This window comes from Aotus nancymaae, unplaced genomic scaffold (genome assembly GCF_030222135.1).
Source record: "Aotus nancymaae isolate 86718 unplaced genomic scaffold, 86718_ANA_hifiasm-v0.15.2.pri h1tg000025l, whole genome shotgun sequence".
Taxonomy (NCBI): domain Eukaryota; kingdom Metazoa; phylum Chordata; class Mammalia; order Primates; family Aotidae; genus Aotus; species Aotus nancymaae.
In genome coordinates this window covers 27,727,012-27,753,723 of record NW_026988438.1, presented here as the reverse complement: position 1 = coordinate 27,753,723, position 26,712 = coordinate 27,727,012, and the positions used below count along the sequence as shown (strand labels likewise).

Here is a 26,712-nt window from a genome sequence, read left to right as displayed (position 1 = left end):
CAGTCAGATATTCTCAGAGAAATATTCTTCTTTGATTTTCCACTGATTATATTTGGTAGCAAGGAAAGTCTTCATTACTGCAGTGGTACAAAGGAGCAGGCACTACAGTTTTTATCCAATTACACAGAAAGTATAGATTTAAGTCCACCTATTCAAACTGGTATATTTACCTACACACATAGATGATTCTAAAATTTATTTGGAAGATTGTGCACTACTAAATTTTAGTAATAGTGATTTCCCTTGCCTATTATATATTACGGTCTGTTTTCACATTAAGACAGTATACACCAAATTCTTTCTTTCCTCCTCCACATATTAAATATAAGACAGTGTGTGAAGCAGCTCTGCAAGAGATACATAAAATATAAATCTTACACTCAAGATGCATATTCTCTAATGTGGATTATAAAATAGAAACCCAAATAATTAATACATTGCCAAGATGTCCAGACAAAATGTAAGAGGAATAGAAGAAACAGAGATTTCTTCTTCTGGAGTGAAAGGAGGAAGAGTCAACAGAGCTAAGCTCTGGAAGAGAAACAGGATTTAGATATGCTGAGATGCAGGGTGTAATGTGAGAAAAAGAGAAATAGCTCTGTTTGTCTAGAACTTAAGTGGACACAGAGAAGTGTGTGTGTAAAAAGTCTGGACAGAGAGAACTGGAGCCTGTTAATGAGAAGTAAAGAATAACATGTTATAAAGTAGCCAAATTATATAAAAGACCTATCAATATTTTTAGAAAAGCTAAACCAAGGTGAAAATTATGTAAATTAATGTAATAGTTTAAAAAAAAAAACATCTTTTGGATTGTTTTCCTTCAACAGTCTGAGCAATTATGGGGTGAATACATTGCTACTTCCCTCTGCAGATACCTTCTATAGGGGCTCTAGGACCAAAGTAACAACATTATACAAAGGTATCATTAACACTGTTTATATGTCAAGAAATTCCTATACTGCTTGTATTCACGTAAGTTTAAAAAAAAAGTCAACTCAAACAAGAAAATTAGTTTTAGAGTGGTTTAAGTCTATGTATTGGAGAGATATGCTCAATTCCAATGAATCAAATGCCATATCATTCAATGGATGCAAAGAGCTATGTTATTAGGCTGAACCATATAAAACTGGGAATATTGGACTATATTTGACATATAAAATCAACAATTTCATATGCTTTAACCTACTAACAATAACTAAACTGATGATTACTTAATCACCATTTTGAGTCAATTTTCATCTTCGATTCTACAGTGGTTGAGGGAAAGTTGAACAAGAGATTTATTAAGTGTGACAAAATGCAGTTTGGTTGCTGAGTCATGCTCTAATTTATAGGCCAGAAAAAAGCTGGAGAGAAAGAGAAAGCTGAAAAAAGAAATGGAACAGAAGAGGAGGCAAAACAATAAAAAAGAACACAAAGAGGCCGGGCGCGGTGGCTCAAGCCAGTAATCCCAGCACTTTGGGAGGCCGAGGCGGGTGGATCACGAGGTCAAGAGATCGAGACCATCCTGGTCGACATGGTGAAACCCCGTCTCTACTAATACAAAAAATTAGCTGGGCATGGTGGCGCGTGTCTGTAATCCCAGCTACTCAGGAGGCTGAGGCAGGAGAATTGCCTGAACCCAGGAGGCGGAGGTTGCGGTGAGCCGAGATCGCGCCATTGCACTCCAGCCTGGGTATCAAGAGCGAAACTCCGTCTCAAAAAAAAAAAAAAAAAAAAAAAAAAAAAAAAAAAAAAAAAAAAAAAAAAAAAAAGAACACAAAGAGAAAACAAGATATCATGGGGCAGTTGTTTCCTTTAAAAGAAACGATTTTTAAAAGTGTTGTTTTAAAGATTTTTATCACTGTGAATATGGAGAACAGATGTAATTTCTTTCCACACATACAAATAAATATGCCAGTTACACGGTTAAAACACTAACATAATAGACTAATATTTAATGAGTGCTTAATCTGTGGTTATTAGGAACTTTATAAACGTTTTCATTAAGTATGAATAATAACATATAGTTGGTAGGTTCACACCCATTTCTATTGCTCTCATTCAGGACTATGGCAGCTAATAAGGAATGAGTTAAGATGTGAAGCCAGTTCTGACTCCAAAGCCTGTACTTTTCCTATCTCATCCTAGTGTATATAATACAACTCTACTGCCATGCAAGAAGTATTTTAAAAATTTTTTGAATGCTTGTCATTTAAATTTGGAAGCCTATAATAATGTATTTCACACTGTACGATTTAAGTGTGTTATCGTTGAGCAAAGAAAATTTAGCATAAAGAGGAATAGGGGAGGCATTTTATATTCTGAAAAGCACAATAATGTGCATTAGATTTCAAGCAAAAAGATTTTAAAGATAATTTGAAATTCAATTCAATAAGTATTTGATGTTTATTTTGTGATGCACTGCAAAGAAAGAGTTGTATAAAATTTCAGTCCCATAATTATCTGGTTAGAAACAGAGGTAAAAGTGGTGAAGATTTACCATTAATAAATGGAACTGAAAATAGGCAAATACCCACCATTTTCACATGTACAGCAGACTCTTGATTAGTCATTTCTTGGTTATCCAATCTTCTGGATTTTCCCAGGTGATATCACAGCAAAAGAGAAAAAAAAAAGTACACGTGACATACATAAATTTCAGGTTCTTCCTGTTATGCTAATAATATACTAAGGTGGTGTTTTTGGTATGACTTATTTTGTTTGTTTTAAAAAAATGTTTATTTTATGTATGAAGAACTAACATAGTTTCTTTCACTGGGTGGATGCCTTGGATAATCCATTCAAGGAAGATCACTTAGCCCAACTCGATGAAACCTATGTCCTTCAGCGTACTGATGGAAACACTGTTGGCACATATTGAGGCTGTGTTTCCGGATCAGACCACGCTGGTTTGGGCAGATGTGACAAGAGTGAGAATCTTGGCCCAACTTTTGCGGGTGGCTCCAGTAGGGCTGCTGGTGACCCATTTTGCTTTCAGGAGTGTAATAAGGCAAAAAAGTTTGTTATGATTTAAATACCAAATTATCACAAGCATCTTTTTTTTTTTCCCTAAGAAGCTTAGCAAGGGTTTTACTCTATCTAGCATAATTTTGGATTAAACATTTTGTATGGAGAATTTGAAGCTCTCCTATAAGAATTTATATGGTATTAAGAAAATTGAATAAACAGTGAAAATAAAGTACATATTTGCAAAATGCACTTTATTGCAAGAATATTTTATCAACATTTTCTCTACATGTAAGGATGAAGTTTGTGGGAAAATTATGCACTGCTACTATTGAATCAATATAGTAAGAGAAAACATAACACAAAAGTCCAAATTTTCCTTCAATTTTCTTATATTAAACTCTTTAATTTTTTAATGTGATATGACTAAGATCTAAGTTATATTTGAATTGAGCATTGTGTCTAGCACAAAATAGGTATGTGACAGTGTGTATCAACTGAATGAACCTTTTAGGGTCTGGGTGAAGTTTAAACACAGCTGTTCGTCAAACAAAACATCCCTCATCATTATTCTAAAGTTTTGTTGTTGTTGTTGTTTTGGCAGTATCAATCTTAGGGAAAATTACTAACCTATTTTTGTTCGATAATGACTTTATTTTTACTTTATTTCACGTAAGTAAAATTTTATAATCAAAGCACTTTTTAAAAATGGCAACTTAGTTGAAGGGGAGAAAATATCTGTCTTTTTCTTAAATTCTAGTAATAGAAGTTGGACATTAGATCTGTGTTCTTTATAATTAAAAGGTGTTATAGCAGATATATCAAATTTTCTGAAATTCTAAAATTCAGCCCCTACCCCCTTCCATTTTAAGTCCATGAAATCATTAAATGTCTTTTTCTCCCTCTCAGAAAGGCTGCTAGTAAGTTGATAGTCTCATAATTGATGGGATCTTAGAGTTGAGTAAACACTATTTCCAAATAGTACAATGATAACTTGTAATTTTTCACATCTGAAAAAGAATGTATCTGCAGTACGTGTTGTCTATATATCGATATAAAGATGTGTATGTGTATATGTTTATTCAGATACACACACACACACACACACACACACACACACTATATAACCCATAAAACATTTGATTGCCACCCTCAAAATATAATAGTAGTTTGGGGATTAGTAGTCTCTAGCTTAGATATTTATAATTAAGTTTGAGTAAACTTTCCTTGGTCTAACTTCTTTCTGTCATAGTCATCTATTTTTAACAAACAAGGTATTATAGAAGCCGTGTGCAAGTCTATTTCTTCATTCATAGCAATCAAAGCCTAATTATTAAATGCTTACAGCTTTTCTTTGAAGTTTAATATCTGAAAAGTGGTCAAGATTTCTCAAAGAGCACTATTTAAATAAAACCATCTTATTAGCTTGAAAAAAAGGAAGAGTGTGGAGGCTGTGGAAAAGTACTGTAGAGTTTATAAAAATACCACATAATCTGTGAAACATTTGAAAAGCCCAAAGGCAAACAATTCACACAGTGAAGAATTAAGCACATTTTAAGATCTAGCAATCTAAGATCTTTTTGTTACACAGTCAGGTAGTAGAATTCCTCTTTAGTCTCTACCTCTGAAGTATGGCTCCTTTTGGGACATACATTTTGAGTTTAAATGGGGAAAAGTCAGTATAAGTTGGTAAAAGAATAATCATCTTTCTCATGGTCTCATCAAATAAAAACAAAGAGTGATCAGAAATTTGCCAACTTTAGGACCTCTTTTTTTTTTTTTTTTGGAAAGTACATCCACAATTCATGAATACTATGAAAATTTCAACCGAAGATCTTTCATTCTTCCCAGTCCTTACTAGTAATTTGACCAGAATTTATTTTCAGGCAAAGATAATCTCACATAAAGTGATACTGCAGTCCTTATACAAAAATCACTCTAAGGTCTGTATCATTTATAAAGTGTAAAGACTAAGGTGTAAAATGTCAGCATTCTGACACTATTCTAAGGAAGACATTGAAAATTAGGGCAGAGTATTTTTAAACCAATAGGCTTGTAAACCTATACCTGGTATATAAAGTTCTGGCTTACTTTGCCAATGGTCATCTGTTGCAGATGCTTCAAGAGAAGAGTTGCTGGAAAAAACACATCAAGTGTAGAAGACATGTTCAAAAATAGAAAATACCGCTCTTGAACTATGAACTCTCTTCAAAGGAAGTTTTAACATTTTAAGTCTTCAGAGCCTTTAAATGTGAACTGGAAAATGTGGAAACTGGAAAATAATTACTTTGTGTGCTTTTTATATGAGATTGAGGTCTCTGCTATAGCAGAGTTCTTTACAAGGAATATGTAGGACAAGGCTAAAGACTGAAACAAGAGGTAAGAACTTCACTTAACACAAACTTGATAACTGAACACTTTAGTTATCATGGTATTTCATTCTGATGATAGTTTACAAGTCAATTAATGAAAACTGGTATGTCTACATGAAAAAATTTACCTGATTTAAAGCAAGTCTTCAAGTATCTGAATGCAAACTGATTACTTTTATATGTGTGTGTGTGTGTCTCTCTCTCTCTCTCTCTCTATATATATATAGACACACTGGGGCTTTCATTTCTATAGTATAGAGTCCCAGGAGGAGATTCTGGGTTGAACTGCATGTGCATTTAGATTTTTAAAAATTTTTTAATTTTTTATATATATTTTATTGCACTTTAGGTTCTGGGGTACATGTGCAGAACATGCAGGATTGTTGCATAGGTACATACGTGGCAATGTGGTTTGCTGCCTCCATCTCCCCGTCACCTATATCTGGCATTTCTCCCCATGTTATCCCTCCCCAACCTCCCTACCCCCCGCTGTCCCTCCCCTAGTCCCCCCCAACAGACCCCAGTGTGTGATGCTCCCCTCCCTGTGTCCATGTGTTCTCATTGTTCAATACCCGCCTATGAGTGAGAACATGTGGTGGCAAACTGATCACTTTTAAAGGTCTACTTGACTGTCTTACAGGAAAGTGAAAAAGATTAAATTTGGTAATATAGCTTTAAAAATTGTGACTGCTTTAATTGTGATGCTCGCAGAAACATGTCAACTACGTTGATAAGGTAATAAAATTGTGAATGGTACACAATTTTATTACATAAGAAAAAACATATATTACTATAATATGAACAGAGTATCAGCAACAGTACCAAACATCCATGGTGAATCAATTTTTCTGGCATATATATATTATATATATATACACACACATATATATATAACATAAGAAAAAACATATATATTACATAAGAAAAAACATATATTACTATAATATGAACAGAGTATCAGCAACAGTACCAAACATCCATGGTGAATCAATTTTTCTGGCACTTTTTCAGCGACCTGTACTATTTATCTTTCTTAAGTTTGGGTTTTTTTTTTAAATGTTACTTTCTTAGGGTACATGCAAAATCAAATTACAAGTTCATCATTTCTGTATGATTGTAATAATTTTGGGGGGCATTTAAATAATTCTCCCTAATTAGATTTTTAACTCAGCAGTGGGAAAAAAAAGATACACACAAACTGCAAAGTGAAACTTTTTCGATACAGGCATAAAACAAAAATGAAACTGAATTGCAAAGGATAGGAGGGAAAGAAGAGGATATAGGTAAAAGAGGAAAACAGATTTCAAAAGCTAGTTATTTTAAAATGGGCAATTTTAACCGATTTCCCTAAATGGTAAGTCAGCTATGGAGTCAGAATTCTGTGGATATTTATGCAAATAAACAATTTCAGTGTTCAGAATTTATTCCTCTATCCTTCCCACCCTCACTGCCTCTAATATCTAATAGCATTTTTCAAGATAAGCAAGCCACACACATAGCACATGAAAACTAATGACAACCCTTAAGGCACTCTGAGTTCTTCTGTCCTTGAGTTTGTCCTAGAACAACAGCATAGTTGACAAGCAATATCCAGCGATGCCAGGCTTGGATGCAGGCTGCCAATAAAAATCAAGCAAACTGCTTTAAGAAACGGTCTGCTGAATGATCTACTTTCTCTTAAAGGAAAAAAAAATAAAATGTAGAGAATTCAATTATTTAAATATAACTTAGCCATAATATTCTAGGATTTTACTGTAATACACATTTTTGAATCTTAATTTTCAATATATAATTTGTTATAGATCAGTAATCTAGCTTTTATCAATTCATAAAACATAGCAGTGATAATCCTATTCTATAAAATCCTGGGTAAAGCTCACATGCACAAAATAAAAATTGATAATCTTTATTACTACTCATAATAAACTGTTCCTAATCCTAGTAACGAAAAGCCTGTGGCTGTCAGTAAAACTGAGTCACATAGCAACTAAAGGAACAACATAACTGAATCTTATAGTGTTTCCCCTCAACCTGGAAAGAGACTTCTGAAGGTACTTTGTTTTTTCTTAACAACTACATGTAAAACAAGAAGCTCTTAAAATTAATACACATAAAATATTATTTCTGAGACCTAAGACTCTTCAAAGTTTGGCATATTCATGTCTACACAAATTATAAAGAAGTTTTGAATTATACTGGATCATTCTTTTATTTCCTAAGTTTGTATTTTAAAATGCCCAAAATTTCAGTAAGATATAGAATCAAATAAGAATCATACAAAGTTAGACAAGAGAAACTCATTTATATGAACTGTACACACTTACCCTGAAGATAACCAGACGAGCTTCACCAGCAAAAGAAAATTCTTCCTGTCTGAGAAATACTAATATAGCACAAGGTGCAACTGAGGGCGGTTCCAAAAGCCTCGACTAAGCCCTATGCAAAAACCTTGTGACGCACTGCTGCACAGTACTTTATACATGCTCTTGGTTACAGCCTCGATAGCTCTGAGCTAGTCACCAGTCAGTCTATATAACATTATCAACTGAAGTTATGTGATGGTTAAGAGAAGGTAAATCTGTACTATTAGAACTAGGAACTGGCTCTGGAAAGAAAAAAGGAACCTCTACACTGGTACTTAAAAACATTCCCTTCCTCGTGGTTTGTCGGTGGTTTGTCAGTGTATTTCTGATATGTGAACTTTTCTGTATATTCTATTTTAATACAAAGTAAAAAAGATTAGGTTGCTGTTGCCAGGGCTGGAGGAAGAGGATGGAGAATTATTGTTCAACGGATAAAGTTTCAGTTTTAAAAGATGAAAAGAGTTCTGGAGTGGACCGTGGTTATGGTTGTACAGCAGTGTAGATGTACTTAATGCCACCAAATTAAATGCTTAAAAACAGTTAAAATGGCACATATATATTATGCATGTTTTACCACAATATTAAAAAAAAAGATTAGCTCACTTAAAGTCCATGAACAAAAAGATATGATATATGCAAATGTAGTCAATAGAATGTTAATAGTCTTTATCAAAGGGCAGTGAGATTTAAAGTGATTTTTATATTTTCCTATACTTTTAATAAATAAGACCAGCTATAAAATCTGAAAATAAAAATTTCTATTTTTAAAAATTTGGGGAAAAGTTTCTTCCTGTTAAAAATAAGAGCAGTCCAATTGTTGTGAAGAAAATATTTTTATTTTTTTTAAAGAGAATTAGTCTTGCTTTTAACCTGAATACTAGGGTGGCAATATGCTAACACCATGTGTCAGGACCTGATAGATAAGTTATGCCATGGGCTCTGGGAAACTTTATCATTAGGAACATGGCTATGCAACACTTATGTAAATACATTTTTATTATCAGTTTTCTCTCTACTGTCCTCAGAGGAATCTAGTTTAGGTAATATTTCAGTAATCAAATTTTGTGAAGTATCGTTCTCTACTAAAAACAACACGAACAAATGTTAAAATTGCTGTTAAAAAACTATCCAGGCTGGGCGCAGTGGCTCAAGAAAGGAACAAGGACACAAGCAAAGCACTGAATCAAAGACACTGAATTTTGTTTCTAATAGCTCTAGAGTACTTAAAAATTGTTTTTTTGAGAAGGGATACAAAGGATATAGAAGTACAAAGTTGTAAAGGCAGGTTCTTTAACAGCACAATGGACTTTAATCTCTGTACACAATAACTGGGCCCTGTTGTCTTGGAGTTTCTTTACTCATTGACATAGAAACGGAAACCACTCCTATCACTCCTAGTGGCAAATTCTAGATCTGAAATTCATATGCCAAAGAGCAGAGCACTTGTAGAGAATTCAAATCTTTGGAAGATTGTTTTTCCTACCCTTTTAACACTGAAACTGGATGTCTTTATCAATGGAGAGATATCCATTTGTATTTCTGAGTAACTAGTTAAGAGCTTTTTTGATAGTCAATTATTCAATCAACTTGAAAAACTAAAAATTATCACTTCATATTTTGCCATCAAAAGATTTCTTAGAAATTCAAATAATGAAAAAACAAAAAGCCCACAGAAAATCAAATACATGAATTTAAGCTTTAATAACTTACTGTCCTTAATATTGAGACAGGGAAGTAAAGAAAACAAAGGTATTACATTAATTAAAAGTTGCATATAAAAGAAATCACATCATAATCCTGCATAAAACCTGTAGCAAGTATAGTTATTTCTCAACAATACAATCTAGACTTACCTACTAACTCATAGTTGGGCTACTATAATCCAATTACCATTCCAACAAGGAATGTATTTTTAAACTTAAATTGGATGACACCCTAGGAAGTTATTCCAAGCTAAACAATGAAGCCGCCATATAAGGAAGACAATTTAATAGGAGATGAGATGCAATAGTCAATATACTGACTCTTGCGAAACCTGTTCTTGCTAATTGCTGCATGATGTAAACAGAAAGATGATTTTTTTAAACATGCAAAACATCAGTCTAGGTATGTGACTTCTCTTCAAACTTCCCTGAAGACAACAGTGAACTGACTTCAATATTATGACTATTCAAAATAGAAATGAAACAATGTACTATAAATGTTGATATGAATATGGTTTAAAATGTATAAGGAGCAGAAAACAGAGATGAAACAATGATTTATTACATTTTTTGAAAATGAATGGCAAATGAAAATTTTCTCTTTTTTTAAAATTAAAAAATTTTTTAAAAACATAGAGACTTGGCCAGGCGCGGGGGCTCACGCCTCTAATCCCAGCACTTTGAGAGGCTGAGGCAGGTAGATCATGAGGTCAGGAGTCGAAACCAGCCTGACAAAACCCTGTCTCTATTGAAAATACAAAAGCCGGGTGTGGTGGTCCATGCCTATAATCCCAGCTATTTGGGAGGCTGAGGCAGGAGAATTGCTTGAATGCAGGAGGTGGAAGTTGCTGAGCTGGGATCTCACCACTGCACTCCAGCCTGGGCGACAGCGCAAGACTCTGTCTCAAAAGAAAACAAACAAACAAACAAAAACCCCATAGAGACAGGGTCTCATTATGTTGCCCAGGCTGTAGTACAGTGGCTATTCACAGGTGTGACTCCACTGTTTCCAACCAAGGCTACTTCATCCCTCCTCAGGCAACTTGGTAGTCCCCCACTCCCAGGAGGTTCCTATACTGATGATAAATTTAGTGCAGACACTTGATTGGCATAGTGCACTAAAGCCTGGAAGTCCTGGGCTCAAGTGATCCTCCTACCTCAACCTCCCAAGGACTACAGGCACTAGGCCAGCATGCCCATGTTTTTTATCATTTAAGATCACTGCAAAAACTTATCCTAGGAGCTGACTACGAGTGAGACTGACTGCAGTACTTATGAATTTATAGACATTTGTATTTGCAAACTGAGGAGAATGTATGGTTCCCATCTCAATGTATTTCTTAAACTTTGCAAAAATCTAGGCCAGGGGCTGTGGCTCATGTCTGTAATCCCAGCACCTTGAGACATTGAAGCAGGAGGATTTCTTGACCCCAGAGTTCCAGGCTAGCCTGGGCAACACAGGGAGACCATGTCTCTACAAAAAATGTCAAAAAATCAGCCAACTGTGGTGGCATGCGCCTGTATCCCCAATTACTCAGGAGGCTGAGGTGGGAGGATCACTTCAGCCCAGGAGGTAGAGGCTGAAGTGCAATCACACCACTGTACTCCAGCCTGTGTGACAGAGGGAGGCTGTCACAAAAAAAAAAAAAAAAAAAAAAAAAAAAAGTTGCAAAAATCTAGATTAAGTAACCTAATTTTCAAAAACTCAAGTGAAATTGTTGAACATGAAGTATATCTTTTTTACTTTCTTACTTAAAAAGCATTAAATTCTGCTTTAAACTTTTAGTGGAAATGACATTTATGTTTCAATAGGTAGTCAGATTCAAGAAAATAGGATATAAGACAATAACATAAATAAAGGGAGTCTCTCCTAGCTCTCCTTTCAAATGCCATATGTTTGAATATTTCAAGACGCTTAGCACTAACTTTTTTTTTTTTTTTGGAGACAAAGTCTTGCTCTGTCACCCAGGCTGGAGTGCAGTGGTGCAATCTCGGCTCACTGCAACCTCCACCTCCTGGGTTCAAACAATTCTCCTGCCTCAGCCTCCAGAATAGCTGGGACCACAGGTGCACGCTGCCTTGCTCTGCTTTGTTTTGTTTTGTTTTTTTTTTAAAAAGCCAGGTCTTGCTATGGGTTGTAGTAGGCTGGTCTTAAACTACTGGGCTCAAGCAATCCTCTCACCTTAGCCTCCCAAATGTTTTTATTTTATTATAGCTGAATCTCTATGCCTGAAATGGAACAAGATGAAAAGTTTTCTGTTTTAATTTTGGACTCCTTCTACATCTCACAATTGATATTCTTGCCCTTCAAAAGAAACAAACAATATTGTTTAAGATCACTATTTTGTTATACGTTATATTAAAAATGGCAGAAAGCTAATGCATTTTAAGCTTTTATTATTAGTGCACTATATCGAGTCCATCTAAATGAGGAGTAAAAAGTGAGATTTAACTTACTACCCTCCCTTCTTACTGAGCCAAATAAACACATTAAGGCAAGAGAGTAAAGAAAATTATTTTGAGATTTAAATTCATGAATTAATAATAGTAACTAGTAGCTAAATTATCTGAAATCATATGAAGGATTGGCAGGTGACAACTTGAGTTGTAAAAGTCTATAAATAGAAGAAACCGCAAAATAATAGCCCTTTCAAAACTTACTTAAATATTAATAAACTCAATGTAGTAAACTATGCTAGAACCAATTTTGAAATAAGTAAAAAAAGAAAAAATATATAGTAAATCAAAGTACTTAGTTTAACCTGAGAAAAGTTTTGATAACATATATTACATTCAACAATGTTGGGGTTAATAGATATCCTAAATACCATGTCATTTTATCATTACATATTCAATGCACATTCTGTGCATGTATCAAAATATCACATGTATGCCATAAATATGTACAAATACTCTGTATCAATTAAAGAAATTTTAAAATAAAGTTATGATGCCCATGTGATATAATAGCTTAAATATAACAGTCATGAAAATATAAGTATAAATATATGAATGAATAAGTAAATAATCTTAATTTAAAACATTACAGAATAATTTCATTTGGATAAAAAAACTATACTTAATAATTATATGCATACAAAAATAAAGGAAGTACATTTACTAAAACAGGAGTTTTTTTTTTTTTTTTTTTTTTTTTTTTTTTTGGAGACGGAGTTTCGCTCTTGTTACCCAGGCTGGAGTGCGATGGCGCGATCTCGGCTCACCGCAACCTCCGCCTCCTGGGTTCAGGCAATTCTCTTGCCTCAGCCTCCTGAGTAGCTGGGATTACAGGCATGCGCCACCATGCCCAGCTAATTTTTTGTATTTTTAGTAGAGACGGGGTTTCACCATGTTGACCAGGATGTTCTCGATCTCTTGACCTCGTGATCCACCTGCCTCGGCCTCCCAAAGTGCTGGGATTACAGGCGTGATAAAACAGGAGTTTTTTAAGGTGGTGAAAATTATAGATTTCTTTTGCTCATCTAGATTCACTAACTTTTATATCAATGTGTATTATATGATATAAAAAGAGAAACAATACAAAATAGAATAGATAAATTAGTTCTTTTTTTATTTGAGACACAGTATCACTTTGTCACCCAGAATGGAGTGCAATGGCGCGATCTCAGCTCACCAGCCTCAACCTCCTAGGCTCAAGTGATCCTCCCGCTTCAGCTTCCCGAGTAGCTGGGATTACAGGCATGCATCACCACACCTGGCTTTTATATGGATGTGTGTGTGTGTGTGTGTGTGTGTGTGTGTGTGTGTGTGTGTGTATTTTACTTTCTTAAATAGGATTAAATTCTGTATTTAAGCTTTTAGAGGAAATGACATTTATGTTGCAATAGGTAGGTCAGGTTAAAGAAAACAGGATGTAAGGCAATACCATAAATGGAGTCTTCATTTGTGGTATTGATATATTTGGTTTCTGTATGTGTGTTTTCTTTCTTTCTTTCTTTCTTTTGATGTATTTGATTTTTAGTAGAGATGAGGTCCAGACTGGTCTCTAACTCTTGGGCTCAGATGATCCTCCTTCCTCCACCTCCCAAAGTGCTGGGATTACAGGTATGAGCCACCTTGACTGGCCTGGTAAAAGTTTAAAATGAACAAATTCCTTGTAAAAAGCTGGATCATGGCCAGGCATAGTGGCTCATGCCTGTAATCCCAGCACTTTGGGAAGCCAAGGCAGGTGGATCATGAGATCAGGAGATTGAGACCATGCTGGCCAACATGGTGAAACTCCATCTCTACTAAACTACAAAAAATTAGCCAGGTGGGGTGATATGCACCTGTAGTCCCAGCTACTCAGGAGGCTGAGGCAGCGGAATTGCTTGAACCTGGGCAGTAGAGGTTGCAGTGAGCTGAGATCACGCCACCGCATTCCAGCTTGGTGACAGAGCGAGACTCCATCTCAAAAAAAAAAAAAAAAAAAAGCTGGATCACAATTCAGGTACTCATGAGTCCAATTATTAAGACTTCTTTAAAGTTAGGTCATATGATTGGAAACCCATGAACGTGGAGCTCATAAGTTAGTTTTCCGAAATCTATAATGAATCACATGATCTATGCTTGCTATAAGTGTACTAGAGGGGATTCAAAAGTGAATAAAACATCTATGAAAGCTTTATTATCTATAATAACTTATGTTTCTTGTATAGTTTTAGTCAAATTAAATTTCAGTAGCTCAAAATGAAATAATTATATAGGTAATGCCTCCAGACCCCCGGGTCACTTTAATCATCTCCAATGATTACAGCATGCATACAGGATCAGGCTCTGTTTTCTAGAGTGCTAAGTGCTAAGGTTACAAATTGTTGCTCAAAATTTGGCATAATGCTGGATATCTCCCCATATCCCAGCTTTTTAAACTTTAAGAAAGATACAGGACATAACTAAACATTCTGCTATCTCCAAGTCTGAGGGCTCAAATGGAATATTGTTTAGAGACAATCTTTTTAATGCATTACATAATTAAACCTACTTTAAGAGAGTATCATGTCTAAAAGTAAGTTGGACAAAATTAGCTTTATTAACAGAAGGGAGAAGATAAGACAATATTTATTGAACAACTACTATGTGGTAAGCACTGTTTGTAACTTTATGTATATCATCTCTTTTTTCATTTTAATAATCCAGGAAGGCACTTAGAGTAGTATACTGCTAGAATTCTACCAAATATAATTATTTTAAAACATCACGTGAAATAAAATGAACATATTTTTTATTAATTATTATTATTAGGCCTTACAGCAACATTGCCTGATAAAGACAGAATATATTCTTAATATAATACCCTGAAGTAAATGAGGCATAAGAGTATTTAAGTGAATCATCCCTATTCTAGATAATTGGAAATTGAAGCTTAGAAAAGTTTACTATCTTGTCCAAGGATAAACCAATAAAATGTGGCAGAGCGGAGATTTGAACCAAGGATTTACCAACTACTAAACTTTCAAAGACCACCCCATTCCCTTACAAGATTGTCTTCTGTTCAAGCCACAGATTACATCACTTGTTAAAGGAAAAAGATACTGTATATCATTACCAAATAAGCCATACACAGAGAATTACAGAACAAAAATTATGGAATACTAGAGTTCCCTATCCTACCAAAATTAGGAACATGTGACAAAATCTCTTTTATGTATATATTGTGCACAAAATAGAATCTTTATTCTATTTATCTGTCTTGGACAGACATCAAAATTTTAAAAATTGGCAACAAATTTACAGCTGTTTAAATTACCCAAATAGGGAAACTTTATCCAAAAGCTTCAGAGTGCAAGAATCAGACTGAATGCTGATTGTGCTACTTCCTAGCTAGTTCCTAAGTGAGTTAACAGAAAATTAGGAAAGTAACTACCAGTTGGATTGTGTTCTAAGGATTAAATAAACACATAGAGTATACTTGGTCATAGTAGACAACTCTAAATTTTAGTTTTTCCCTAGTTACAGAATGATAGCACAGTGCCAAATTAACCCAAATGGAAATCAGTTTCTAAGTACTTTCTAGTTCTAGTCCCAGTGGAGCCTCCTTTTTTCTTAAGCTGACTACAGTGAGTTTCTCTTTTGCAACATTTTGCTATGCTGTATATAATGCTTGGGTTCTCAACTTTTTCCCCATCTCATCAAATTTTTTCTAGCAACTTATTTCCCTTAGAACCCTAACCATTTGACAGAGAAATCCATATAGACTGAAAAACTGAATCTTTGTTCAGGGGGAAAGACTGAGCAACTAACAATATGATATCGGAGGTAAAGGAGAAGGCTGTGCCTTCTGATGAGGCAGTAGAGAAGACAGAATGGGGACAGGAAGGATCTTGCAGGCACTTGCTATCTACTTCCACCTAATTACAAGAAGGAACTTGACAAACAAATGAAGCAACTCTTCAATGAACTGCTAAACTACTTTGTAATCTATTAGCACCTTGAAAATGAGGAAGATAAACATATATGAAAAAAAGACAAAATGGCATTTAAGTCTATAATGGCAGAAGACTATCATACTTGGTTTAAATTGCATAGATTAATGATTTAAGAAATTCTGAGAGTTAACTAAAAGTGCATAACACAAGAAAGATAATTTGATATAGATTAGCAATGTGCCACAACAGCCAGAGAAGTCTGCCACCTGCTGATGGAAAAACTGAATTGTGTAGATTTCCCTATTGTTTTTAAGGAGAGAGTGAGAGAGAGAAAAAAAACACCACCTATCAGGTATGGTTTAATGACATTACATGTCAAATAAGTTGTTAGGCTGAAGATATAAACTACAACCTCTAATTTAAAAGAGAATAAAGATTAAAATAGGACTTAAGATTATTTATATGTCTCTCTCTCTCTAATAATTCTAAATATGTGATGTCTGAACTATTTTTAAAGCAAACAAAAGAGGTAAATATGGAAACTATTTAACATAAAATACACAGGGAACATTCAAACTACTATGAAAATTAAAGATAATCCAAAACAAAAAGTATAAAGTCCTCTGCAATTCATCTCTTTTCTGTCTTCCATTTTCTACCGCTCCTGTAACAGTTGAATACTTCATTATCTTTAATAGAGGCTTATTTTAATTTCTGCTCCCCACCTCCAGATTCTAATAATGTTAATTTAGTGTGTGCTCAGTTATCAGTTTAATTTATCAAAATGTATTCCAGATGGTATCACTTACTTTAAAAACCATACCCAAAGAGACTCTAGCAAATAAAGTGCAAATATCTTATACTGGTACTAGAGATGTTCTACAATGTAGTCCCAACACTTTAGAAAATATAGTTGCTTAAAAAAATTTTTTTTAAATATATAAAAGCAATACATGCTGATATGTCAAACAACATAAAATGTTAAAGGATGAAAAAGTTGAAGTCTCCCTTCCCAGTGTCATCCTCCCAAGTCTGCTGTCATTAGTAAAACTAGAAGCAGCTTCTAATTTTTTTTTAAATATTTCCAATGACATAAGCATATACATGTGTATTTCTTTTGGGAGCACAACTGTTCTGCAACTTGCCTTTTCCCCTTGTCACCATTTCTTGAGCTTTTAAAAATGTTAACACAACAGGGTACAGTGGCTCACGCCTGTAATTCCAGAACTTTGGGAGGCTGAGGCAGGTGGATCACCTGAGGTCAGGAGTTCGAGAGCAGCCTGGCCAACATAGTGAAACCCCGTATCTACTAAAAATACAAAATTAGCCGGGCATGGTGGCAGGAGCCTGTAATCACAACTACTCAAGAGGCTGAGGCACGAGAATCACCTGAAGCCAGGAGACAGAGGTTGCAGTGAGCCGAGATCACACCACTGCACTCCAGCCTGGGAGACAGAGCAAGACTATGTCTCAAAAAAAAAAAAAAAAAGTTAACTCGTCTAGATTTACTTATTTTTCACAGCTGCCCAATATTTTATTATACAAATGCACCATCATTCATTTGACCAATGTATACTGCCTTTAATAAAGTAAATTATGGGGTCTGTTGGGGGGAAATAGGGGAAGGACAGCGGGGCGGGGGGTGAGGAGGTGGGGAGAGATGGCATGGGGAGAAATGCCAGATATAGGTGAAGGGGAGGAAGGCAGCAAATCACACTGCCACGTGTGTACCTATGCAACAATTCTGCATGTTCTCCACATGTACCCCCAAACCTAAAATACAATAAAAATAAATAAATAAAAAATAAAATAAATGAAAGTGCCTATGTTTCTACATCCTCAACACTCTCTTTATTTAGTATTTGTCTGGCAGCCCCTATTCTAATTATTATTTGTGAGCAAGTAACCAGGAAGTTTTGTTATATGTAAAATTTGCATTTTGCTGTGGTAAGAATCTGAATTGTTTAAGTGATTCTCAAGCTTTAGCATGCATCAGAATCACCTGGAGAGCTTGTTAAAACGGATGGCTGGGCCCAACCTCAAAATTTCTGATTGTTTGTCTCGGGTAGGGCTAAATAACTTGCATATCCTAATGATTCCTGCCCAATGCTGATGCCACAGTCTGGGACCAATTAATGGCTAGTATTGGTAACCCAGGTGAAGAAACTAAAAGGATCTAAAGATGTAATGAGCCTGGGCAACATAACAAGACCCTGTCTCTCCTCTCCCCCATCACCCCCCTTCCCCTGCCCCCACCCCCTACCCCCACACAGAGTCTTGCTATGTTGCCCAGGGTAGAGTGCAATGGCTTGATCATCGCTTACTGCAATCTCTGCCTCCTGGGTTCAGGTGATTCTCCTGCCTCAGCCTCCCAAGTAGCTGTGATTACAGGCACATGCCACCATGCCCAGCTAATTTTTGTATTTTTAGTAGAGATGGGGTTTCACCGTGTTGGCCAGGCTGGTCTCAAACTCCTGACCTCGTGATCCGCCCACCTCAGCCTCCCAAAGTGCTGGGATTACACGTGTTAGCCACTGCACCCAGCCACAAGACCCTGTCTCTAAAAATAAAATTAGCCAGGCATGGTGGCACATGTCTGTATTCCCAGCATGGTTTGAGTCCAGGAGGTCGAGGCTACAGTGAGCTATGACTGTACCACTGCACTCCAGCCTTCCTCACAGAGTGTGATACTGTTTCTTAAAATAAATGAATGAATGAAAGAAGTAATGGCTTTTAGCAAGAACAAAATTTTTGAATAAATTTAAAATGTAAGTATCCAGCTCAAAGGGGGCTCCATCTGTTAGGTAAATGAATTCACAACAAAAGGAAACAGGAAAAAAGATTGTAAAACTAAAATTGTTTCAGGAAGTAACTGTTTTTAGCTAACATAAAAGTGGCTCACTAGATAAGAGAACAACTTTTCATTAAAGTTGAAAATGTGGTTAACTTGTGGCATGAGGATAATCTAAAGGAAATATGTGACAAATATGATTTGAAAGGACAAAGTCATATATACCTGGTACTAACACTTCCATGTTTGCAAATCTGGGGATTCAAGATCATCTTGAATATAGTCTTTGATAATGTTAAGGGTTTAATGGTCTGGGCATGGTGGCTCATACCTATAATCCCAGGGAGGTAGAGGTAGGAGGATTGCTTAAGCCCAGGAGTTTGAAACGAGCCTGAGCAACACGGCAAAACCCTATCTCTACAAAAAATACAAAAATAAGCCAGGCATGGTGGCATATGCCTGTAGTCCCAGCTACCTGGGAGGCTGAAGTAGGAGGATCGCTTGAGTCAAGCAGGTCAAGGCTGCTGCAGTGAGCAATGATGGTGCTACTGCACTCCAGCCTGGGTGACAGAGCAAGAAATGTCTCAAAAAAAAAAAAAAAGAGTTTAATGTATTTCCCTGTTTTCCAAACTAGAGAAATCATGTTTTTTACCCTTCAAAAATCACCACAGCCGGGGCTGGGCGCGGTGGCTCACGCCTGAAATCCCAGCACTTTGGGAGGCCGAGGCAGGTGGATCACGAGGTCAAGAGATCGAGACCATCCTGGTCAACATGGTAAAACTCTGTCTCTACTAAAAATACAAAAAATTAGCTGGGCATGGTGGCACGTGCCAGTAATCCCAGCTACTCAGGAGGCTGAGGCAGGAGAATTGCCTGAACCCAGGAGGCGGAGGTTGCGGTGAGCCGAGATCGCGCCATTGCACTCCGGCCTGGGTAACAAGAGCGAAACTCCGTCTCAAAAAAAAAAAAAAAAAAAAAATCACCACAGCCATGAATCATTACCCAATGTCATTTACCCAATGTCATCTCTTATTTCTTGAAATCACATAGTCTTCTGTTGCTCACAACCTTACAAAAGTTGAGTATCCTTTACCCAAACTGCTTGGGACCAGAAGTGTTTCTGATTTAGGATATTTTGAGATTTTGGAATATTTGCATATACATTATATCTTGGGGATGATGCTCAAGTTTAAAGATGAATTCATTTACATTTACATTTCATATCCCCCTTATACACATGGCCTAAAAGTAATTTTATGAAATATTTTACACAATTTTGTGACTAGAACAAAGTTTGTGTACTCTGAATCATTAGAAAGCAAAGGTGTCAATATTTCAGCCACTTGTGAGTCATGATGCCAGCGCTCAAAAATTTCAGATTTTGAAGCGTTTTGGATTTCAGATTAGGGATACTGAATCTGCATTCATTCTTGGAGTACTGGTAGGTCTACAGTTTTGAAGCTAGTTGTGACACATAATTGGAGGATTAGCTTCCACATTTCACTAGGACATATGAAGGAGGTGGCTGTGTGTTAAGAGTTACTTAAAACCTAGATATTTCAAGTGTGAACAAATATATCTTTACTCTTGGGGTGAATGAAAGATACAAGCTGTTGGGAGTGGTGGCTCACACCTGTAATCCCAGCACTATGGGGAGGCTGAGGCGGGTGGATCACCTGAGGTCAGGAGTTCAAGACCAGCCTGGCAAACATGGCGAAACCCCATTTCTCCTAAAAATACAAAAATTAGCTGGGTGTGGTGGCATGTGCCTGCAGTCTCAGCTACTCGGGAGGCCGAGGCATGAGAATTGCTTGAACCTGGGAGGCGGAGGCTCCAAGTGAGTTGAGATCATGCCACTGTACTCTAGCACAGATCTTGACTCCGTGTCCAAAAAAAAAAAAAAGAAGATAGAAGCTATTCTGTGTTTGACCAATTAACAGACTCTTTCCCTTTCTTTCTTACCAAAATAATATCTCATTTTTGTTGGAAAATGCAATATGCTCAATCAGAAAACAATTCTTCAACTTCACTTACATAAAGGTGACCATATAACCTTGTTCTCTCCAATGACCTGTAAGCAGAAAATTCAGCTTGACTGAAACAGGTATTTTCTTCCTTGCTTCCGCCTTTCTGCTGCCTGGAACATGGATGCATTGGCCATGACTGCAATGACTATCTTATGATCATGAAGAATAGACAAGGGAAATGTGAAAGACCTATTCCTTGATATCCTATGGCCCTAATTAATACAAGCAACTGCCTTTTTTTGGTAATTCTCATTCCATTAGAAAAATAAAAGCTATTGTTTATTAAAGCCACTGTTTTGGGGTCTCTCTTTCTCTTAGTTGAATGCAACTAATTTTAAAACAGACCAGCCAGTCAGGTGGCTCATGCCTGTAATCCCAGCACTTTGGAAGGTCGAGTGGGAAGATTGCTCGAGCCCAGGATTTTGAGACCAGCCTGGGCAACACAGCAAAATTCTGCCTCTACAAAAAATAAAAAATTAGCCAAGCATAGTGACACATGCCTATATTTCCAGCTGCTTGGGAGGCTAAGGCAGAAGGAACACTTGAACCCAGGAGTTTGAGGTTACAGTGAGCTATCATCATGCCACTGCACTCCAGCACAGGCAACAGAATGAGACCTTGTCTCAAAAATAAATAAGACAAAAGCAAAACAAAACAAAACAAAGCACACAGCCAGACCCTCAAGAAACATAAATAATAATAAACAATACAAGACACTGTATAAATTGCTAAAGTATGAGAAATCATCAGGAAATATCATAGGAATTCAGAGAAAATGTTTTATAAACAAATCAAGAATTCAAAAATTGAGATATGGAGATATTAAAGTCTGTCTGGGCATGATGGTTCACATCTGTAATCCCAGCACTTTGGGCAGCCAAGGTGGAAAAATTGCTTGAGCCCAGGAGTTTAAGACCAGCCTGGGAAAATAGTGAGACCCTGTCTCTACAAAAAAAAAAAAAATTTAAATTTAGCCAGGTGTGGTGGCATGTGCCTGTAGTCTCAGCTACTTGGGAGGCTGAAGTGGGAGGATTGCTTGAGCTCAGGAGTTTGAGGCTGCAGTGAGCCATGATCGCTCCATTGCACTCCAGCCTGGCAGCAGGGTGAGACCTAGTCTAAAATAAAATAAAATGCCTATTTGATTCACTAAAGCAATTGTTTAAAACTTGGGTTGTTTCTCCCTTCCTTTTTAAAATACAGACTCAATAGTGGACTTTTGATTCACTCAGTATAATACCCAGAAAACATCTGATATTTTGTTTTCTTTTTCTTTCTTTCTTTTTTTTTCTGAGGCAGAGTTTCACTCTTGTTGACCAGGTTGGAGTGCAATGGCATGATCTTGGTTCACTGCAACCTCTGCCTGATGGGTTCAAGTGATTCTCCTGCCTCAGCCTCCCAAGTAGTTGGGATTACAGGCATGCGCCACCATGCCCAGCTAATTTTTATATTTTTAGTAGCGATGGGGTTTCTCTATGTTGTAGATATGGGGCATTATTTCTAGTTTCTCTATTTTGTTCCAATGATCTATATGTCATATCAGATTAGCTGGATAGAAGGACAGAATGAAGTAGGTGGAGGCAATTAATCTAAGGCTGCAAATAATAAGATGTAACATAAATAGGAATATAGAGAAGAAGTAACTATAACTCAATACAGGTAGTACACTCTTCCAGGAAAGACAGAGATGTTCTGTATTCCCTTCAAAAGGCACCTGTCCACATCTTCCTTGGAATTTTGCTAGACTGATAATTCTTTCTCCTCCTCTTCAACCATTTGCTTTTCACTACTCCTCTGCCCACCAACATACTCATGTGGCAACCATTCAAAAAACAAAACAAAATACCCATCATCAGTACAACTGTTTCCTCTATTAAATAGTCATTTTTTAGTTTTCTTCATTTCTTTGTTTTACCAATGGCAGCTCAACCCATTGCTACCATAGCCTTTAAGACCAACTTCTGACCTTAGAAAAGATGAACACAGCTAATTCTGCCCCTTCTTTTGAAACATTTCCTGTTAGCCCACCTCTGACAGCTTTCAGTGTCTTTACTGAACACTCCTTAAATGTTAGGCTTTGCCAAGTTTTCTGTTTTCTTCTCATTGTGAAACTACGGATGAGAAATCATATCTATCCCCACACATGCCATTGAGAGGCTAGACATTTTGGAAAATATTATTTCTAGCCCCAATTTATCTTTAGAGCACCAGCCTTCCATTTTTAGTTGCTGTTGCTAATAATAAGTAATGTATATATTGGTTACTATGGGCCAGGCACTTTTCTAAGCACTTTAAGTATACTAACTAATTCATGAACATTTCTACTTGGTCATTCTTTGATCAACTCAAATTTCATATGACTTAAAGTGAACTTGTAATTCCACATTTCCTTCACTTCCTGGCTACTTGCCAAAACTGCCCCTTTTTCCTCCTCTTCATCTTAGCTTATAACATAACCCAGAATCAGCAGTTACCTGATAACTGTAAAGTTATTTCTCCTATAATTAATCCCTTTATATTTAATAATCATAAACAAGCTCTGAAAGAAAGCGATTATGTTCGAGGCACTGGGTTATCTCATTTAATCTTCACAACTAACCTATGAGGTAGGTACTATCATTATCTCCCAATTAATAGATGAAAAATGGGAGACTCAGAGAGCTTAAGTAACTTGCCCAAGGTCACATGGCTTGATAAATGAGAAAAACTAGATTCAAGCTAGGTTTGTGTGACTTTACAGTCTGCACTGCCACGAAGTCCCGTTGATTTTATCTCTGAAATGTTTGTCTCCTGATCCCTTATTTCCATCCCTGTTGCTAATGGCATAGTTTAAGGCCCCTAATCATCTGTCACAAGGAATACTGCAAACCTCTTACATTTATTTCTTTCCAGGATCTTCCTTTCCAATTCACCTTATCTTATCTTCATAAAACACAGTGTTGGGTTTTTTTGTTTGTTTGTTTGTTTTGAGACTCTGGGTGACTGTTACCCAAGCTTGAATGCAGTGGTGTGATAATAGCTCACTGCAGCCTCAACCACCTGGACTCAAGAGATTTCCCCCAAGTAGCTGGGACTACAGGTGCATGCCACTGCACTGGCTAATGTTTTTAATTTTTGTAGAGAAACAGTCCCCCTATGCTGCCCAGGCTAGTCTCGAACTCCTGGGTTCAAGGGATCCTCCTGCCCCAGCCTCCCAAAGTGCTGGGTATGTGGGCATGAGCCACCACACCCTGCCAAAGCAAACTTTTGATGATCCCTTGTTGCCTGTAAAATAAAGAGTGAAATCTTTATAATGGCTTTACAAAATTCCTTTACAATTCAGTTTCTTGATTCACATTCTCTCTCTCTTTTTCTTTTTTGAGACAGGGTGCTCCCACCTCACCCTCCCAAAGCACTGGGATTACATGTGTAAGCCACCATGCCTGGTCATGACTGGCTTCCTCTGTACATTAATCTTGCTGCCCTACAGGATATTTCAGCTGTAGCATACACAACCCACTAGCAACTTCCTCAAGTCTCTCAATTAAAAACTCTTGAAAGGCAATGCATCATTTTGAGCCAAGTCCTGGAAGTCATTGGTTTTCTTAGCCAGTTAGATAGGCCCAACTTGTTAGGTAGTTAAGTCTATCAGCTGTGACCAACGCGAGCTATGTCTATTGGACATCATGGGTTTGCAGAGATTTTTCTGAGGGAGGAGGGTAGAGGATGGGCAGAACAGACCTACATTATTACAGAAAGATAGAACTAGGATTCCAACCCAGGTCTTCTGACCCCCAGTCAAATACTTGTCCCACCTGAAGAAGCAACCTATTAAAATTATAAAAGTTAACATAAAGCTCTTCTCACTTTTTCCATTGAAGAGCCATTAGCAGGTTACACATATATTACAATCTGAATTAATATATTATATATACATGCAAATACTGACTGATTTCTTTAATACAAATAAATCGGCATTCTTGATAGGTCTTCATTATTTGTTACAAAGATAGCAAACTGTTCCTATGATGGTATTATTGAAGGATTTTGTGAAAACATTGATTTTTAACCTTACTTGGTTTACGGAAGTGGTATAACAGACGAAACCACAGTTTAAGCACACACAGGAAGACGTGGCATTTGTTTTTTTCCCCTAAATAGGCATTATTAACCTTAAGTTGTGGGCAAAAGAAAGCCCTTGAAGTTTCCTAAGCAGGAAAGCAACAAGAGCAAAATGAAACTTCTGAAATAAAACCATTTGCTGCTGTGGGCATACAGAGGTGGGGAAATGAATTTTAATAAGCCTTTAGAATTATTAAGACTCTTTAAGAATAAATTAATTCAAAATTAAGGAATATTATTGGACTATGAGACAAGTGAGAATTTTTTCTTTTTTAAGAGATAGGGTCTCGCTGTGTTTCCCAGGCTGGAGTGCAGTAGCTATTCACAGCTGTGATTATGGCCTTGAACTCCCAGACTCAAGTGATCCTCCTCTCAGTCTCCCAAATAGCTGGGACACTGGCTACTTTTACTTATCCAACTATGTCTGTATTCAACCTGGGGTCAATACAACCAACAGGACAAATCGTGTCTTTTCATCAGTTTGAACATATTGCAGGTGTTAAGAAATTCCAAGTACTACAACCTAAAATTATATAGTATAGATGGTAAATTTTTTTCTATCATAATCATCTGACCCCATATATTCACATGTACAGCACACGATCGGGCGTATACCCAGAATTACGCATAAGCATGCAAGTTTGTGCAAGAACTGTATTCCTAAGTGGGATCCGATTAAAATACAAACGAAACTAAATATCATCAATTTTGAAACAAATTACTTATAATGTATCTCAAATGGATTTCTTGAGACACCATCTTCGATAAAAAATGAAATTCGAAAATGTATACAAGAGCTTTGGGGGGGGTTAAGATGAACACAAAGATACTTCATGGGAGGATTTGAGACAAGAAGGAATACATTCAAATACAAAATAAACTATCCCGACTTTCTCCTGAGTTGACTGTCATTATTGTAAAACGTTACTGCACATTTTCATAATCTAACTCATGGCAGCCCCAACATAAATAACTAGCTCTCTGCGGGAATTGCAACTGGTTTAGCCGCAACGGTTCGACGCTGATGCGCGGGCAGGGCGAGAGCAAGGCAGGGAGAGGGAGCAACCTGCCTTGGACATGCAGCACATCTCTAGAGAAACGGGTTTTGCAGCACAAGGGAGCCTGTATCCGGTTCATCTATTTTGTCTTGCTCCTTCAAATGGAAACGTAACAAAGGCCACAGGCAGCCGAGGGCCGCAGCCGGAGACCTAGCACTGGTCACCGAGCCCCCGGAGTGGCCGGACGCGGGGCGGCCGGGTCCCCCAAGCTGCGCGTCCCAAGCTAGCGAGACCCTACCCTGACAGGCGACGCCGGCGGCTCCCGGTCGCGCCGAGCAGCAGCTCAGCACAGGCGGGAGAGGCCCAACCTGCCCCTCGCGTACTCTGGACGCGCCGAGCTCCCACACTCACCATCTCGATGATCTTGGTCTTCCGCCCAGTCTTCCTCTTCAAGGTGAATATGTACTGAGCCAGCACCACCCCCGCCACCAGGGCGCACACGCTGGCGCTCGCTACCGCGCCCACTCTCGCTACGGCCGCGCGGTCCATGGACTGGGCCTTCATGCGCGTCCTGGCAGGAAAAAAAGAGGCGACTCCAGGCGACTGTGAATCTCGGAAGCGCGGGATCCGAGAGCACCAAGAACGAGCCCGCGCCGCCCCGCCCCGCGCCGCGCAGCTCCGCCCCCACGAAGCCCCCCCCGCCCACGGATCGATGGGAGAGGCGGGGACGCAGCGGGAGAGGCGTGGCCTGCGCCCGTAGCCCAGGCTGGAGGCGGGCCTTACGCAGAAAAAGGGTCTGAGGAACTGCTGCCAGGATGGGGCAGAGGATTGCAGTAATTATCCGTCTCTGCTAATGAGGATTAGTCTGTGGTTCATTCCAGGCCCGCCCAGTAGAAATCTAATTCCAACCGCATCCGGCTCAGAAGTCGGTCTCTGCCTTCTCGCCTCAGCCGCTCTGGACTGCAGTTCCCAGAAGGAGGCGCGGCGCGGCGTGACCTGCGCAGTGGCATCCGTTGTAAGTGCTATGACAGCAGTCGTCTTACTCT

At 37.6% G+C, this 26,712-nt stretch overlaps 1 protein-coding gene and 1 pseudogene across 6 annotated transcripts in view; both read right to left on the bottom strand.

Moving 5' to 3' along the window:
• NT5C3A (5'-nucleotidase, cytosolic IIIA) overlaps nt 1-26,260 on the bottom strand; it is a 44,909-nt gene extending 18,649 nt beyond the window's left edge. Inside the window, exons 1-3 of one of the 6 annotated variants that reach the window (XM_012461318.2) lie at nt 7,646-7,819; nt 6,842-6,937; nt 2,520-2,574 (exon numbers count right to left, since the gene is read on the bottom strand). In XM_012461318.2, the coding sequence (XP_012316741.1) occupies nt 2,520-2,555 (36 nt within the window). In that variant the 5' untranslated portion in view covers nt 2,556-2,574; nt 6,842-6,937; nt 7,646-7,819. Of the gene's footprint in view, nt 1-2,519; nt 2,575-5,016; nt 5,776-6,841; nt 6,938-7,645; nt 7,820-26,077 lie in introns of those variants that run through there. The other 5 variants (XM_012461321.2, XM_012461317.2, XM_064380479.1 and 2 more) reach the window with 5 other exon arrangements.
• LOC110567971 (small ribosomal subunit protein uS14-like) lies at nt 2,582-5,009 on the bottom strand (annotated as a pseudogene).
• Nucleotides 26,261-26,712: the final 452 nt, after the last annotated feature.